The sequence below is a fragment of the Lepidochelys kempii genome, chromosome 27, assembly GCF_965140285.1.
Source record: "Lepidochelys kempii isolate rLepKem1 chromosome 27, rLepKem1.hap1, whole genome shotgun sequence".
In the NCBI taxonomy this organism is placed as follows: domain Eukaryota; kingdom Metazoa; phylum Chordata; order Testudines; family Cheloniidae; genus Lepidochelys; species Lepidochelys kempii.
The window spans coordinates 14400811-14420220 of record NC_136406.1 but is presented as its reverse complement, the minus strand read 5'-3'; the positions used below and the strand labels follow the sequence as shown (position 1 = coordinate 14420220).

The window sequence follows — 19410 nt, the reverse complement described above, 5'->3', positions numbered from 1 at the left end:
CCCCACACACCTCCACACAGACACACTCATACACCCCCCACACACACACCCCCACACACACTCAGACACCCCCACACACACCTCCACACAGACACACTCATACACCCCCCACACACACTCAGACACCCCCACACACACCTCCACACAGACACACTCAGACACCCCACACACACCTCCACACAGACTCATACACCCCCCCACACACACCTCCACACAGACACACTCATACACACCCCACCACACAGACACACTCAGACCCCCTCACACACACCTCCACCCAGACACACTCATACACCCCCCCACACACCCCCACACACACTCAGACACCCCCACACACACCTCCACCCAGACACACTCAGACACCCCCCACCACACACCTCCACACAGACACACTCAGACACCCCACACACACCTCCACACAGACACACTCAGACCCCCCACACACACACACCCACACTCATACACCCCCCCACACACACCTCCACACAGACACACTCAGACACCCCACACACACCTCCACACAGACACACTCAGACCCCCCCACACACACCCCCACACACTCATACACACCCCACCACACACCCCCACACAGACACACTCATACACACCCCACCACACACCTCCAGACAGACACACTCAGACCCCCCCACACACACCTCCACCCAGACACACTCATACACACCCCACCACACACCTCCACCCAGACACACTCAGACTCCCACACAAACACCTCCACCCAGACACACTCAAACACTCCACACACACACACACCCACACACAACTCCACACAGACACACTCAGACCCCCACACACACCCCACTACACAGACACACTCATACACACTGATACACACACACCTCCACACAGACACACTCATACACACCTCCACCACACACCTCTACAGAGACACACTCATACACACCTCACCACACACCTCCACACAGACACACTCAGACCCCCCCACACCCCACCACACAGACACACTCATACACACCCCCACCACACACCTCTACAGAGACACACTCATACACACCTCACCACATACCTCCACACAGACACACTCAGACCGCCCACACACACCCCACCACACAGACACACTCATACCACACCACACACCTCCACACAGACACACTCAGACACACCCCACCACACAGACACACTCAAATACAGCCCCCCACCACACACCTCCACACAGACACACTCAGACACACCCGGCATGCACACACACCACACATCTCCACACACACACAGATACATCTCCACACACAGTCACACTCACAACACCTCATTCCCCATCCAAACACACCCACCACACATGTACACATACAGCCAGACACAAAACCTCACACACTGGACACCTCTCCGCCCAGTCCCACTCACACAGCCATCTCCACGTAGTCACACACACCCCCTCTTCAGAATCACCCAACACAATATCTCCACATACAGTCGCACTCAGACAGACCCCACACCACAACTCACCCACCTTCCACACACCCCCTGAATACATCCCCACATATAGTCACACACACACCACGCAACCAGCCCCCATCTCCATCTCCACTCACACCCAAAACCTCACTCATCAGCCACACACATCCTTTTTCTGTAAATCTAACACACACACACACACAACACCTCCCTCTGTAAGCGGAAAACAAATTCTCACACACACCCCTCCCTTCTCATGGTGAAAGACACACACTTAATATTCACATACAACTCTCTTCTGACAGTGCATGGCTAAGCCTCAATACACAAAAAGAAAAGGAGGACTTGTGGCAGACCAACCGATTTATTTGAGCATACGCTTTCGTGAGCTACAGCTCCCTTCACGGGATGCATCAATACACACAAACACACCCTTTCTCCAGTTCCCAAAGATTGTTGACGCCAATCCGGTCGCTCTCAAAAAACCTTTTAGACAAGCCTAGCTCGACAGCGGGGGTATAGCTCAGTGGTAGAGCATTTGACTGCAGATCAAGAGGTCCCTGGTTCAAATCCGGGTGCCCCCTTCAAAGGTTTTTTGTGAAGTCTTATTTTTAATCCTATTTAGACCAAAGCATAATTTTTGCACGTACTGGGCAAAAGAAAAAAAACCGGAACCTACAGTTTCCCCTGCAAAAATTATTTAACGTCAATGAGTCAGTTACTGAATGCATCCGATGAAGTGAGCTGTAGCTCACGAAAGCTCATGCTCAGATAAATATGTTAGTCTCTAAGGTGCCACACGTCCTCCTGTTCTTTTTGCAAATACAGACTAACACGGCTGCTACTCTGAAAGCTGCAGAGAAGCCTTTTCAGCTTTCCTTTTTGCCCAGTAGAGGGGTATGGCTCTGTATTTGCCTAGTATTTTAAAGGACTGTAGTTAAAATTCTGTGTGTTTCTATTATTATAAAAAGTAAGCTGTCTAGTGCCACAAATTTCCACAGCACTTTACAAGCACAGAGTAATGAAATTTATATTTATATAATTTGTGTGTCAGTCAGGAGGACCATAGCTTGCATTCTCAAGGCAACTGGCTAAATTATCCAATAATAATTTCTTTCTATAAGCTTGCTTAGCCATAGCTCTGGAGGTTTCTGCTTCAGATTGACATGCTATTTGCAGTAAAACCGCCTTTGCATTCCAGAATTGAGCTGTTTGGAAGTGTGAAATATAGATGCAAAAATTAGCATTTCATTCATGACTAGGAAATGATCCAACTGGGACCCACCAAAATTGGAACCATTTCTCTGAACCACATTACATTTTGGGAATTAGGATCATATGAGACCCAGAACCCCTGGTTTTGTGATTGCCAACCAAAGCCCCCATTAGTCAACGTTGAACAAAACCTCAATCAGTTTAAAATACACTCCCCTTTTAGCAAGGTTTTTTGTTTTTTTGTTTGTTTGTTGGGTTTTTTTGTATTTTTTTGTTTTGTTTTTGTATTATAGTCTTATATATAACAGCAGCATTGGATGGGCACAGCAAAACTTCACACAAAGATAAGTGGTGGTTCCTTTGCATGAAATACCTTATTGTAATGAATTTTGTGTGCCTGTCCATGAGAAATAGTTGTGTAACAAATTGGCAGGGGCGTACACACACATCATCACCCACTACTGGATGAAATCAAAACTGGTCATGCATCATAGGACCTGTACTGCTAACAGCTGATGGAGGTGCTCCCTGTGCTCACTGGCAAGCTAGGATTTTGAAGCAGGAGTAGTCAAGTTCTACCCTTGTTACTGCTGTGAAGTTTGGAGTGCCCACCCTATGCAGCAAGACTGACAACTCTGAAGTCCTAATTAGCTATGAGTTTGTTACAATATTATCCTTGCCTGCTATGAATTGCCTTTTGTATGTCAGTTTTCCACATCCATGATCATGTCATCAATCCTCCATTGCACAAATGGACATTCGCAAGTTTTGTGCACTTGTGCACCTGCTGACACAGCAGCAACAGCATCATATGTGATGCGTCCAGGTCTCATGGAGTCTCTCTCAAAAAATGCTGACAACATTTGTCTTTGGTTCTCCCATGAGGATGGGAGAAGGAGGCAGAGTCACTGGAAAAATTCAGTCTTGTGCAAATGTGCCTAACCCCGGATTTAGCATTAAATAAATAAGTACAATGAATTCGGTGCTGGTGAAGGGGTACCAGCCCACCAACCTTACCAACGTACCAGGGTCACTGCTCCCTAACCAAGCCTATCAACTCCAAGAGACCTGGATGCATCACGTACGAGGCTGTTGCTGGTGTATCAGCAGGTGCACAAGTGCACAAAACTTGCGAATGATCACTTGATGATTACCTGTTAGGTTCACTCCCTCTGGGACACCTGGCATTGGCCACTGTTGGTAGACAGGATCCTGGGCTGGATGGACCTTTGGTCTGACCCAGTCTGGCCATTCTTATGTTCTTATGTTCTTGTAAAATCCCCAGTTACAGTGGTATCAATATACACGCTAGCAGCTAAGGACTCTAGCAACGCAGGAGGAAATTAATCAAATTATAAAATGAGGTTATAAAGGGGCAGCTGCATTTGAACTAGGGGCTGCTCAATCTACAGTCAAACGCTCTCCAGTCAACTGTCACAGGCTGACTGCTTTGCCCTGAGAGAATGTAACTAACCAATGATGGACATACACTCTTTGCTCCAGAGTGAGATTGTCACTCATGAAGGTGAATTTGTTTTGTGGGGTTTGGACTGAGATCAGGCTTAAATATTTGAAACTGTGTACAAAAAGGTTAGGCCGTGTCCCCAGTAGTAATAATTCAATACAGCTTTCTGGGAAATAAGTATTTAACTGACTGCTTATGCAATGAGATCTTCAGGGGGATAGAAAATGTAAAGATTTTGTATATATTTGTAAAGCGCCATGTACTCGGATGGCATCATATACGTGTTTTGTAATAATAACACGATCATTAAATGGACTTTAGCAGAAGAGAAATACCCCAGGGTTCCAATATTTGATTAAGAATGTAATCATCTCTTTTTCAAAGCCTGATGCGTGTACTACCTAAAAGCTCTGTGAATTCTGACACGCCTGCTAAATATCAACGAAAATGTAAAAACCATGCTAGGCCCGAAATTAGTGTTATGAAATATTCAATAACTGATCATTAAAATAGCCCATTAATAAGAGATTAGTTAGCAATTAACCACACTTTCTTACAAATCCTGACTTCTTGCAATTTTTGCTTTAATTAAAATAAATACTTTTATAAACTTTTATAATATTTTGTATTTGCTAACTTCATAATGATTAAATCAGGGTTGTTTAATTTCTCATAAATAGGACATCTGAAAAGATATTGGAGTTTAGCTATGCAAGGGTGGTTGATTTAATTAATCAATAGATGTGTAGTTTCAACTTTCAGCAATTACTGTAAGAGAAAGAGACAGAATTCTATAGTACCTGCAACACATCAAAAGCAAATTACCTATCCTAAGAGCACATGGAGGGCATCTAGATTTGAACCATGGACCGCTTGATCTGTAGTTCTATATGTTACCCTTTAACCACGGCTCATGTCCAAAGTCTGTTTTATTTTACCAGCTATGATTGTGGAATGACAGATGCTAAAGTAACATCATGGGCTGAATTTACACTGTTTTTTTTTCCAATGGGGGAAGTGAACTGGAGTCTGAAAACAACAAGCAAAGGTGGTGCACATCTGAATCTCAGAAGAGTATGAGCTGGAGTAAGATGCTCTGCCATCTACATGGACCTAAGCAAAGAGAAATCTATGTCGCCATAATTTAGAACTGTATCAAAAGCCCACTGAAGTTAAAGGAAGTTTTTCCTTTGCCGTGCTTACAATGACAGGCAGAAGTGTCAAATTGTCACTCTATAACTTGAATTTCTGACTGTAGCAAACAAGCTGTCTATGCACCTGATTGAGTTTCCAAGTGGTCATGTTCAGACATACAGCCATTCCTTCAAATCCTTTTTCATTTATTTACAATTGTTTGGAGAGCCATGCATATCTGAAAGACCCTGTTGGGCAAAAATACTGATCTCCAGCTCCAAGAAGCTGTGGGATTATAGTGGTGATAGAACAAGAGCTGCTGGGTTTAAATATATCTGCCCTGTGTGTGTGATTATGTTTTATGGTTTCTTTAAATTAAACTTATTAGAATGAATGGTGCTGAATATATAGTTCAAGCAACTTAGATGAATATATTACAAATACCTATAAAAGAAAATATACGGCCCTTTAGTCAGTGAGATAAATATACAGATATTCAGTGACATCCATTAGTCTAATATTCTTGCTTTCCTAAACATATTTTCAAAGCCAACCCCTATTTCTTGAACAACGATGATTGCTATTTGGAGACAGGCTTTAATGCCAGCAATGCACACTCGCATCAAGCCAGGCCACACGCAGCTTGTTCATTTCAAGATTCTGCTCAAAAATTGACTTCCCTCTTTTTTAACCCTGCAGAGGGCTTGATCTGGCCTACCTCAAATACCTTCTCTTATCACCTAGCCCAACACGCCCCAAACCTTTAAAAGCAGTTTAACAAAGCCACTTGGGCCCCTCCTTTACCCCCAAAGACAGGAACCACTGCTCTGCACACACTCCCCACCTAATCCTTTGTGACTACCTAGGGGGCACACCCCATGCTTTGGGAAACACTGGGCCTTCTCCTTGTCTCTCTACATAACCCCCCTTCTGTTAGAGCAAGAACCTTCTTCTCTATAGCACCTGTCATCTGAAATAGGCTGTAACTCTCCACTTCGTTGACTCAGACATCACCTGAAAGCCCGATCTTTTATTCCGGGCTCTTCATTTCTTGGGCTTTCTACTAGTAATATATTATTTTCATCAGCCTTGTAAAATTCTACTCCTCAACATAGAGTGAATAATTTTTTTCATGGCTACATTTAAAAAATATCATTAAGGTGTTCATCTTCATGGCAAAGGGTGAGTAGATTCTGTGGCGTGGCCAGTACATTTCCATTACTGTTTCAGAAGTGTGATGTAATTACATATCAGCATTTGGGGAGGTGGTTCACATGCAAGGCACTAAACAAGATGGACTTGCATGGCCAATAGCAACTGAGCCATAGGCCAATGCATCAAAACCAAAATATATTACACTCAAACTTAAAACTAAATCCAGAATTTTAAAATATGAGAATACTTATAAACACATATGAAAAAAACATAAAGCAATTAAACCATATGCAATCACCTTACCACTTGCCTTTCCCTTACTTTAGTGGCTGACCATGCCAATAGGATAATCGCTCAGATCACAGATATACTGTCAGTTCCTAATAAATGTTCTATTTTCTGAGAGGTCGTAGAAAGAGGCATTCAGGTCAAAAGCAGGGAAAGCCATTTTGATCTCAAGTGGCAATACAAATTACAATATAATAAATAATGGGGTGTCCTTTCCACCTTTCCAGAGCCACATGGACAGAGGCAGTTATATTTCTCAATGCCAATATATCAGCCTTCTGAGTAAGCTGTATACATAGATTGGAAAAGGATAGCTATAAAGGCCCTACTTAACTTGTTATTGCACAAACTAAGTATCTGGCATACCCATGAGTCTTTTTAACAAGGGGGAAACCAGGTGACATATTTATAATGGAAACAACTGCCATGTCTAGGTGCTTATTAATGACTTCTAATCTCTGCTTGATTAGGGATTTCACATTTTTAAACTTGAATCTAATCATTTTCCAATTCTGAGAAACCTAGTGAATGCAAAGAATTTTGAATATATTCTGACCAAGGAAGTTTATGTGAAAAATCCCTGCTGAGCTGTTCATCTAAGCATAACCTTGACAAATGTTGTGGATGCATACCATGAATGTGAAGCCAAGAATTTATATCACAGAAACTTGCATTGCACAGTATTTGGGCCGTGTTACATTGTATTTCTCTCAGTTGTTACAAACCACATGTTTATTGTCAATGGTTAATTTTGCAGCCATGAAATGGCAAGGTATTTGTTTGCTACTGAAGTAATTATTTTAAACATGTACTTCCCATTATTAACTTTCAAGCCATCAGGATACTTTGCTAGTGTTGTACAGGGACGGCTCAGGAGGCAGGATAGTTGAACTATTACACTCAGTATCACTTGTACTTCCATCCTGACATTAGGTTTAGACAATTCCAGAATAAATTAAAATAATTTACTGCCACAGGATGAAAATGTCTTTCACATTGTGGCTAAACTGCTTTGAGATTCACAAAATCACAAGGGCTGAAATCTAATAATATTAAGGAGAAAATGAAAGCGAGTTAATCCATTCTGATGACCACACAAGGATTCATTAAAAGCTCAGACACAACCCTCCTTGATTTTTCAGCCACAAATTAACTAGTGATTTTTGGATCCCTTTAAGAAATGCTCAGGGTGGGTATCTGGAGTTGAACCAAAGACTGCTTGGTCAACAGTCAAATGTTGCTATACCTCTTCAGCTGGCAGAAGTGTGGAGAAGAGGGGGTCCCATGGAAAAAAATTTCCAACCAGGAACTGAGACATTCTAGGCCCAATAATTCATATATTGTAAATATTCTGCATCCAGCATACAGCAGTGAAGCAATCAAAATAAAAACCAAGAACATATTGTTATGAATCCTGGCTTACTGGAAGTGCCCCTTATAGCTAAACCTGTGAACTGCTTCTAATATCAGCGCTTCTCTGTGCACGTGGGATGCTTCTTAACTGTCTCTTCTCTCTTCTGGACTTGCCTCTGGCCACGAAGGTGGCTCTGTACTGTGGGATAATCCACCTGTATTAGCTATTTTGCTGTAAAAAAAAACCACGGGGGAGGCAAGGGGCTCCGGTTTTACTGCAAGGTAAACTAGGCAAGAAAACCCCCACAAGAGGGTATAATTGCTGGTGTTGCCTAGCTACCTCATAGTATTAGGATCCTCACACTTTTTGCCACACACTGAAAAAACCCCCACCCTTTTTTGCTCCAAGTGGCTCCTTCTCTCCCAGAAGGCCCCCCACCCAAGACATATACAAAGATGTGATCACGCTCCCCCTGCTGGACACTCATCAGGTTGCAGTGTGTGGCTCACTTACTGAGCTCGTCTAAGCCCATTGAGTCTGAGCAGCACGTAGGTTCTCCCTCTGGCCTCTCGGGCTCACTCCTCGGGTAAAGATTCCCTGTCCAGTACTCCTCCTCAGAAGAGAGACCCTGTGGCCCAGGTGGTCTCTGGCCCCAGATCTCTACTAACCCCACAAGTCTCCCCAGCCTGCCTTTTCCCAGCACTCCCCCCACAAAGCTGCTCTGGTTTACAGTTTAACCCGCTGGGACAAAAACAACGAGGAGGACTTGTGGCACCTTAGAGACTAACAAATTTATTTGGGGATAAGCTTTCGTGGGCTAAAACCCACTTCATCAGATGCATGGAGTGGAGCATACAGTTGGGAGGTATAAATACACAGTACATGAAAAGATAGGAGTTGCCTTACCAAGTGGTGGCAGAATTCGTAACTTTTACAAAGGTCAGAAGGGAACCATTAGATCATCCAGTCTCACCTCCTCTATGGCACAGGCCGTTAATTTCCACCCAAATACCCAAAGACTTTAGTTAGACCAAAACATTTCAGTCCCTAGGAAACAAAAGTGTATTTGAGGAAGAGAACAACAAAGAGAACTTTAGCCTTGAATTAGGGACTTAAATTGAAATCATAGGCTCTACCACTAAGCTATACCTCCTCTGTATAAACAGATCACTGCCTAAAACTGTCACAACATATACTCACCCTCTCCCTCCTATTGCCTTCCTGGAGCCTGTTTTATCTCCACCCCCTCCCCCTTCCCATACAACATCAATAATTCTGTTAACCCTGATGACAGCTACTTGTATTCTGCCAGGGAAGAATCAGGCCCAGACATCAGGCTGGCCTATATGAGGGACATTTTGCAGAGTTAACCCACTGGGATTAGCAATACTGGGAAACCGAGTGTAGATGGAGCATCTACATGTTAAGCACTGTAATGCCTAGATCTGCCAGGCGTGGGGTTAGATGATCTGACGCTGGTAGCTTGCTCCCTGTCTTCAGTGACGCCTTTGAGGAGCAGTGGACGCTGTCCAGGGTTCTCTGCTCGGTGTCCCCATCTGGTTCCCTTCATTTGACCCTTTAACCACACTCCTGTCCCTGTTATTTCATTAGTTGTCCCCCCGTAAAACAGTAGAGCTAAACTGAGGCAGATTATCTATTGAAAGCCATCTTCCCATTATCTTCCCATTTGGGGGTAGGCGTGTGCATTGTTCCTGTTACAAGACTCGCTCTCCTTTCATTTAACACACTCTCAGTGTGAGATCCTGGGCTCTTCATCCACCAAACCCACCCACTTTGTTATTGAAGGCGAACATCTCTCTGTGGTTCTCACAATGAATAGCATTGAAACAGCCCTTACTGAGAGACTAAAGTAAAACAATTATTAAAGGGGATTCATTACTGTCACTCTTTCCCTTGTTAATTTCAATGAAAGATAAAATATAGCATGGAGAGACTGTTAATGAACTCGAGTGACTTTGCTTGGGAATGCTGCTCTTATTTACTATTAAGCTGCATTTATTTGGTCTTTCTAAATCACACTGCACTTTGTAAGAAGGTAGCACCCACGCAGGTAGCAAGCAACCTCTTGAGCTACACACATACTCATCACTGAGCTACAGCCCCGCTGCAAGAGCTAATGTGAGGTATGCCACCCAAACCCTACTTGTTAGAGCTGGAATATTACTTCTAGCACTTTTTTCTCTGCTCAAATTACAGAATCTGTGATTACACATGATCAAATCCAAATCCACAGTTAGGGCTAGTGGAAAAAGAGCAAAACCAAATCTAATTGAGATGAATTGTAAAAAAGAATTATGATCTTAATTTGAGTTTTTCCCCCCACCACGCCCAACTGTAGATTTTGGTTTGGTTGTGTGTATTCACTGCAATGGGGACCTAAATCAAATGTGCTGATTTTGTAATGGAAAAAATTCAAAGAAAATGAAAAGGAGTACTTGTGGCACCTTAGAGACTAACCAATTTATTTGAGCATTCCACAGTATGCATCCGATGAAGTGAGCTGTAGCTCACGAAAGCTTATGCTCAAATAAATTGGTTAGTCTCTAAGGTGCCACAAGTACTCCTTTTCTTTTTGCGAATACAGACTAACACGGCTGTTACTCTGAAACCTGTCAAAGAAAATGAACATTATTGTTCAGTTTTGAACTGAAAATTTAATTTCAGTTGTTCAGGGGTTTTTATCTTAATTTTTAAATTATTGCTTTAAGGCGTATGGTTTGGGTTCTGCGTCCCACACAAACTTTCTCTCCTTTTTTATTTAAAAGCGCCACTTTGTGTCACTCGTTTTTTGTTTGTTTTGTCTTTTCTTCCAGTGGGGGGGAACAGAGACACAAACCCTTTTTTAAAAGATTTTTTGACAAGCAAAACAAGCATTTCCTTTCAACATTTTTTCACTGAAAAAAAAAAAGAAAAAATTTCAAACAGACCAAAAACTGTGAATATTTTTTGCTGTTAAAAAAGTCATTTTTCATCCCAAAATATTTTTCAACATCTCTGTGGCAAAGAGAGGATTTCATGCATACCTCTGTCTTCTAACTGCTACTCAGGCTGCACAATTACAGTAATCTGATTCTAGCTTTTTCAAGTGTTTTAAGATGCTTATACTGGTGAAGAAGAGAGATCTTACTGCACCTGGAAGTGTGAGACTGTCAGGAATCACTCCTGCTCCTCTTTCATTTTCCTTTCTTTTTCAGGTTCTAACCAATATTGTAGAATTTCCCTCCAAAGTTAAATCCCAAACTATTTAGTATTTATTGAATGCCAGTGATTTTATAAAGACTGCTAAGAAAATAGGATAAAGTGTGACTTACTTCCTGAGTGTGTGTAGGTCAATGATAGATTTTTTTTAAAAATCAGGAGACCCGCTGGTTCAACTCCAGGTGATTGTTAAAAGGTCGTTCTTCCTGTTTTAGAACAGTACCGTGTTTTCTGTCAAATGGAGTCAATAACCCTACTGGTGAAAAATCTCTTTCTAAGCCCTAACACACCTCCAGTTTTTCCTTTAGCCAAACTTTTAAACTCTTATATCAAACTACATAGACACATAGCAAGCGGTAGAAGGATAGCGAGGGATAGACTGTTTGCCTGCAGCTTAAACCGGCCCTGTTTTAAATCCCTCTCCCTCCTGTATGCATATTGAGAGGGTGGAATGTTACACTATACCTAGGTTAGCGCACGTAAATTATAATCAGGAGTCAGGACCCCTGTGTCCTATTTGCAGTTCTGCATCAGATGTGATCTTGGAGAGATTTACTGTGTCTCAGTTTCCCCAAAGGTGAGAGTAGGATAACAAGACCTATCTCATAAGGATGTTGTCTGGCTTTATTCACCAACACCTTCAAGCACTTTTAGTTCCTCAGATGGAAGATATTATGTCCGGGGAAACAGCTATGGGAAATTTTAGGGGGAAAAGGGCGAGTGTCAATACAACCTATGCGTGCTGGAGTGAAAAAGATTATTGCCATACTCCATAATACATAAAAGTCAGAATTTTTATTTAAAAATGACATCTGAGGTTTATTGAAAGGTATTTTGAAACAGCAACCCTTTAATCTGCACATAAAAAGTTGGTCTTATTGGCCTGCTAAATTCCAGCAATGTTCAAAAGACTGGTGACCAGTGGACTGATGTGACACTGGTGTGAGTTTGGGTATAGACACTCTTTTAGCGGTTTAGATCTGGCTTATATGAGTTTGGCTTGCACCCTCCTTAAATGAGCTTTTATTTGGTCTTGTTCTTATTTTTTCCTCAAGGAAACTGCAGTGGAATGAATAAAAACAGAGCAAAGACTTCAGGATTTGGCTCAATATTGCACAGAATTTATATGAAGATTTTCCTTTTCCAAACACTTTACAAAGATTACATAATTCTCTAAATAGTCTCGTTCCCACCCAATTTCCTTTGTCCCTGAAAATTACAGCCAAGTGGTTAAGAGTGTTGCCAACTGTCACAATTTTATCACAAGTCTCACGATATTTGATGTTTTTCTCAAAGCCCCAGCTGTTGGAGTCAGGTTATTACTGAAAATCTCAGCCTTCATTTCAACAAAAAGTCATTGGAGCCGCCATGGCTGCAGGAAAAAGCTTGAAAATGTAAATCTTAAATGTTCCTACACCAGAGGTGAAATAAAGAGAATCCCAAATTTAATATTAAAAGCTAAATAACTTCTCTGTGCCGTAGGGTATGTCCACACTAGAAACACAATGGCACAGCTGCAGTGCTGTTGTAGTATAGACACTTACTACAGCAAAGACAGGAGTTCTTCTGTCTCTGTAGTAAATCTACCTTTCTGAGAGGCAGGGGCTAGGTTGACGGAAGAATTAGAATTCTTCCATCGACTTAGCGGTGTCTACACTGGGACTTAGGTCACCTTAATTACATCGCACAGGGGGTGAATTTTTTCACAGCCCTGAGCGATGTGGCTAAACCAGCTTAATTTTGTGAGGTAGGCCAGTCCCCAGTTTTCATATCTATGAAGTGCAGCTGCATGGGCAGCGGGTATCACAGGCCGGGGGAGGCTAAGCCTCCCCAAACAGCCCAGCGTGGCCCCACCCATGCTCCAGCGCCAGACCCCTTCTGGCTTCCTGTTCTTTGCCTTGCTTGGGGCTAGGGCTGCCTGTGGCTGGGACTTGGGGCAGCTGGGGCCAGTGCTCACGCTGCTTGGTGCTCTGCTGGAGCTGGGGGGCACCAGGGCCATACCTCCTGTCTGGCACTCCGGGGCTGGGGCCAGTGGGGCTGGGGCTGTGCTGCCCACACGGCTCTCCAGGGTTAGGGGCACTCGGGTGGCTCGGGGCCGGGGTTGGGGGGCTCTGGGCTCCGGTGGGGGAGGGCCTTGGGCAGAAGGGGTGGCTAGCCTCCCCCAGTGGGCAGTCCACGCGCTGCTCATGTGCGGCTGCCACCTTTGTAAAGTGCTTTGAGATCTGCGGAAGAAAAGTGCTATACAAATATTATTACTTGAACCCACGGCAAAGTCAAAGCCCTGTGTTTATGACCTTGCTGCCTGCTAGCGTGGCTACTCACACAATCCCAGAATACTGGCTGTTCCTGGAACTTCAGGCAACGGTGTGGACCTGCCCCCACTGGCATGACCTCATATGCCATTTTGAAGAACGCGCCACTCTACCTCTGCCGGTGTGACACCATCCACACAACCCCCATTCAATACTGGTTTTGTCACTGTACCAGAAGGGGAGAAACCTTAGAAAAGCAGGACTGACTGTTTTAAAACATGAAGGGCCTGCCTATTGCCTGCTGCCTTAGAATTGAATGAGAGGTCACAAATTCTGCATTGTTACTTTACTCAGCAGGCTCCTGGATGGGAAGATGTGATTGGAGGAGGCATGGCTGGGAGGAGAAAAGGCTTCTTTCAAAACAAATCTATCTGATAATTAACAAAACTGCAAAGTGAATTCTGAAACCCCCCTAAAAGGGCTTCTTTACAATCGATCATCCCTAAGTATATTGCAGTTATTTAGGGCCAGATTTCATCCAGATCCTGCAATACAGAAGTCTGCATTGTGGAAAAATCTGTTTCTCTGAGCTGCTGACATTTCACTCCGCAGGAACCAAATATCGTTTCGACTGGATCTAGTCTCGGTTTTGATGCTCCCATAGATGTCACGGGCTTTCTGTGATTATTTGCCTTCTTGGGCAAGATTCTCTATTTTCTCTCAGTGGTTTTAATTTAAGTCTGCTCCAGTTAATTTCCAACTCATATCCTGCAAGAGGAGTGCCACGGCCTTAGCTGGGACCTTCTCGAAATGAGGATGAACTCTTAAGGCATGCAGATCTGCTGCCCTTGATTGGGCCAGCAACACAGATGCTGAAACAAGCAGGGCTGCATGCAGCGATTTAATAGGCAGAGACTTGCATGGATACAAAATTTGTATCCGCCTCCGATCCGCAAACACGGTCGGCGGATATAAAGCGGATATCTGCAGAATTCTTGCCCCAGCACTGGGTTAAGGGGTGTTTGGATGGGAATAAAACTGAGGTGCTGCCCACCCCAAAGCACTTGATACCAGAGCAAGGTTGTTACCCCAGGTGCCCTGGCCAAAATCCAATGCTGCGGGGGGGAGGGATTTGCCTTTGCAAATGCCCCCCTTCCCCATCAAGCTACCACCCACCCTTCCTCCCTCTCCTGCCTGCGCTTGGTGGGCTAAGAATCTTCCATGAATCGGCTGCAGTTCCCCATTTTGCCTCCATAGGTGGCACTGTGGTGCACTGAGACGATCAGCGACTCCAGAGATCAGAGCGCCGTTCCTTATCACGTGATGAGGGTCTAGGAATTGACTGCGAGGGAGGTCACCGCCTCCGAGCCGTCGTGTGACGTAGTAGGCCGTGCGCCGTGCGGAACTAATATCCCGGCAGCCTTTGCGGGCCTCTTTCTCTTTTTTCAGCCACAAGATGTCCAAGCGAGGTGAGGCTCGGTGTGAGCGGTCGCCCCTCGGGGCGGGGAGAATCCGTCGCCATCCTCCGGCCCCACGGGTCACGCGGCTCCGGGACCCGGGGGGATGGACTAGGGGGAGCCGGGGCTCCCTTCGGGGCCGGGTCTGAGGGAGGGAAAGAAGCGGGGATAGGCCCGCTGGGGACGGGGACTGGCGGGTCCCGCTGAAGGGGTGCGGGAGCCCGAGCCCTGGAGGTGCGGAGGTTTGAGGCATTTGTGGGGGCAGAAGGGAGCGTTGGACGGTCCATAGCTGGGGGGCGCTTTCAGGGTGAGGCCTTATCTTGGAATGGGGGGTGCTGAGGCCCATGTGGGTGAGAAATTAGGGTCGAAATAAGATCCCAGGTGCAAGCCCTAATTGGGGGAAGGGGGGAAGCTCAGGACCTGGGATTGTCCCATGGCTGGAAACTGCTCCTCGCACCTCGGCATGCGAGAGGAGGAACAAGCCCTGTAAGTGAGAGACGGAAAAGTAGCTGAGAGAGAGGGTGCTCTCCTTCGGTTGAGTACCGTGTGTGATGCCTAGATGCGACAGGGATGGGCAGGTTAAAAATACACTGGCCTGAGTGGAGCGTTTTAAATCGCATTTTTTTTAAAAATAGCCGGTTAAAATAGGGTTCGAGACTGTTTGGATAATTGTGCTGTTGCAATTTTAGATTAAAACTTATTACAGATTGAGAGATGAGTCTGCTCTTTTTAATAATGCCCCCTGGCTGGCAAGGTATTTTATTTGAATTATGGCGTGATATAGGCAAAAAACCAAAATCTTGCCAGTGACAACCCTGGTGCTGCAAATATTTAAATAGATGTGTAACTTTATTCACATATAAGCATTTATAGCCTCGGAGACTAGAATGGTATTTTTCATTAAAAACATCTCTTCCTGTAAAATCTGTCATTTGAAACAAGACTGTGCCATTGTTAACAGTGAAGAATTATTTCAGGACATTAACAAAGTTTTTGTGAATTTTCTCATATGCCCTGGACCAAAATTTTCAAAAATAGCTCCAAATTAGGTGCAAATTTAGGCAGTTGTGGTTGGGATTTTCGGAAGTGCCTAATGACTTAGTAGCACAAGTCTTCTAGTGCATCAGAAGATGGTATAGGTTGCAAACATAGCACTGGCTATTTGCTTGCCAATTTTGAGTTTGTGTTGAGGATGTTAATGTGAGACTTGAGCTTGTCTCTTTCAGTAGATATGAACAGTTTTCAGGGCAAAACTTAGTAGGAACAAAACCTATGTAATTTCCACATAAATGTCACTAACAATTAGGAAACTAAAGAACCACCAGAAAACATCCACTTTAGATTGTAAAAGGGGGGTGGGGGGAGAGTGAAGAACTAGTAACACAAGTAAAAATGTGATTCGGGTTCTAAAAATCACTTCTAGGTAAAATTATTGTTTAAATAAAATAATCAGATGTATTATTTTTAATCATGATTCATATCATCCCTGACATAGGAAAGAGGTTACAAATATTCTTCTATTTAACCTACAGGACGTGGTGGTTCGTCCGGTGCGAAATTCCGTATTTCCCTCGGTCTTCCCGTGGGAGCTGTGATTAACTGTGCAGATAACACAGGTGAGTCTGTCTGGTTCCCTTCTGGAGTCAATATCACTTGTTTCTGCTTCAGCAGCCCGTCTGCCTTGCTGTTTATCTGGTTAGGGTTTGTGTAGGTAACTGACTAAAGGAAACCAGGGGTTGGAAGTTGAAGCCAGGCAAATTTGCATTATAAATTAAGGGCTAGTTTTTAACAGTGAGGGTAATTAACCATTGGAACAACTGGGTAGGCTCTCAATCACTCTGAGAGAGATGCTGCTTAAGGCCAAACTGAAATTATGGGCTTGACACAGAAATGACTGGGTTATGCCAGGAATCAGACTAGATGATCATAATGGTTCCTTCTGGCCTTAACATCTGTGTATCTGTTAATCTGTTTCTGTAGAATTTCAATTTATTGCTCAATACTGATGCTAAAAAATGCATCCTACCTCAGAAGCAACAACAGCAGCTTCCCCATTCTGAAAAGCACTTGCTGGGTGTGTGGTCAGTGACTCAGCGAGTTGTCGTGGAAGGGCTTAAAAAAGGCATCACTTTTGGGTGAGGTGGCGGCATGTGCTGTTAACTTCAATGAGCGGTGTGACGGTGATCCATGAGGGGACATCTATTATGTGATGAGTTGGCTAATTCAAAATGTTTTTTTCCTCGTAGGTGCCAAGAACTTGTACATCATCTCCGTAAAGGGGATTAAGGGGCGCCTGAACAGGCTGCCAGCTGCTGGTGTAGGCGACATGGTCATGGCTACTGTCAAGAAGGGCAAGCCTGAGCTCAGGAAGAAGGGTGAGTGTTGGAAGTGCAGGCAAATTTACATTCTCTACACACACAGTGTCCCATGGGCTGTTCTGTAAGTGTCTGCTACAGACATGCTGTCCTGTAGGATTAAGACCTTAGCTGCCCAGATTTCCCACAAGTGCTATACACATGATTTGTTTCTTTGGGGAGGGAGGTGGGAATACTGTCTGGACAGAACTAAGTTGTATTTGTCACCAGGTATAACACAAACTGGGCACACAAACATTGTTATCCATGTAGAGTATGCTGGGTCTAACCTTGATGTAAGATGATCGCAGCATTGCAGCTCATACCCAAGGCAGAACTAGGACTGACATAACAGCACGATCTCAACAGGCCTCCATCAGCTGGTGGACTTCCCAGTCTCTTGTAGACTGCCCTCCCTCTGGGAGATGGAAAGGCAGCCCTTCCACATGGGAGGAGCAAGGCAGTTTCAACATACCAATAATGATGCTAGAAGTAGGCAGCCGGTCTCTGAAGCAGCAGCTTCCCCCTTCTAAAAAGCACTTGCTGGGTCTGTGCTCAGTGGCTCCGCGAGTTGTCGTGGAAGGGGATAGCAAAACCTCACTTTTGGGTGAGGTTAGCAGCAGCATGTGCTGTTAACTTCAATGAGTGACGTGACAGTCCTGAAAGTTCATATTCTGGTTTGATTATTAGTATACATTTTTTCAATTAGTCTTAAGTGTTTGGGGAAGGGTTTTCCCTTCTGGATGTCTCTGTGGGGAGTGACCTTGCATCTGGAAGTGTGGCCAGGTTTACCTTACAAAAGGCTGTTTGAGCACTGGGTTAGAACATGAATGGTATTGAGTCACTCGGGTGTAGATTCAAGTGTAACATTGCATTGGACTAGTTTTTATTTTAATTGAGAGATAGATAGAGATATATCTATATATATACACACACACACACACAAATGCAAAGCTGGATTTTTCCCTCTGAACCAGCACAATGAATGCATGCTCAGCAGAGAAGTGGTCTTAGCCCTTTTTAAACTAAATATCAAAGACTTGCAATCAGAGTAAATGTGTGGAGCAGTGTTTAGGGTGGAAACCTGCTTTAAATACTTGTCATAAATGTAGTTCCGGTGAAAGGCTTTGTCTTGACAGGCTGGGAAACTGCAGATCCCCTTTGCTCACAGAGCAGACAATAGCCAGGAGGACTGTTCCTACCTCAACTCTACTCGTCACGGTTTCTGTAGTCCATCCAGTCCTTGGCGTTACAGATGAAGCTATCAACAAAAACATTTGTGACATGGATGCTTGGTGGTAATAACTTCAGTGGCAATCCTCGTACAACAGGAAACCTTTACTGGGACCAAAATCCCATATGCCATCCAGATGCACATTGAGGCCTTGCAAGGGTAGGGCTCAGATGAGGATGCTTACTGTTGAGCACGGCATTGAACCTGTGTGATTCCTTTTGAGTTTCTGCTGTTGGTTTGTACTTGGAAATTTAGAATCCTCAGCTTCTCTTTCTCCCTGCAGTGCATCCGGCAGTGGTAATTCGGCAGCGGAAATCGTACCGGAGAAAAGACGGAGTGTTCCTCTATTTTGAAGACAACGCAGGAGTGATAGTAAATAACAAAGGGGAAATGAAAGGTACAGACGGCAATCTATTGCACTGGGCAAGAGCAAACTCCTAAAGAATAGTGCAGCACAAATTTCTGCATTCCTGGCCCAAGGAGAGCACCACTGTCTTCAGGCAAAAGGACCAAAACTATCCTTAGTGCCATGAAAAGTGGGTATCTTGGATGCTCCAGCAGAGAAATACTGATGGCTCTGTTATTAACATGCTGCCTGAACAGCACTCGCAGAAGAGGGATGTGGTCGGAGTGTCGAACATAAGCTCTGACTGGTTCTTAACTTCTCCTTTTTCTTCCCTGCTTTCACAGGCTCAGCAATCACAGGCCCCGTGGCTAAGGAATGTGCAGATCTGTGGCCCAGGATAGCCTCCAATGCTGGCAGCATCGCATAAACCCGCGCCATCCTCGTTGTAAAGATAAAATAAAAGTGGTTGCTCCAAAATTTCTAATGTCTGTGTTGATACTGTAAAA

At 44.2% G+C, this 19410-nt stretch overlaps 1 protein-coding gene and 2 non-coding genes across 3 annotated transcripts; all 3 read left to right on the top strand.

Annotated features, from left to right (window-relative positions):
• Nucleotides 1–1943: 1943 nt before the first annotated feature.
• On the top strand, nt 1944–2015 carry TRNAC-GCA (transfer RNA cysteine (anticodon GCA)). Its single transcript has one exon. It is a non-coding gene; the product is annotated as a tRNA-Cys (tRNA).
• Nucleotides 2016–14875: 12860 nt separating this feature from the next.
• Nucleotides 14876–19381, top strand: RPL23 (ribosomal protein L23). The gene is made up of 5 exons (XM_073325791.1): nt 14876–14982; nt 16503–16586; nt 17217–17345; nt 18842–18955; nt 19249–19381. Exons 1-5 carry the CDS (start codon nt 14970–14972, stop codon nt 19329–19331), a joined length of 423 nt encoding a protein of 140 aa, XP_073181892.1. The 5' UTR covers nt 14876–14969; the 3' UTR covers nt 19332–19381.
• LOC140904115 (small nucleolar RNA SNORA21) lies at nt 17020–17153 on the top strand. Its single transcript, XR_012156440.1, has one exon. It is a non-coding gene; the product is annotated as a small nucleolar RNA SNORA21 (small nucleolar RNA).
• Nucleotides 19382–19410: the final 29 nt, after the last annotated feature.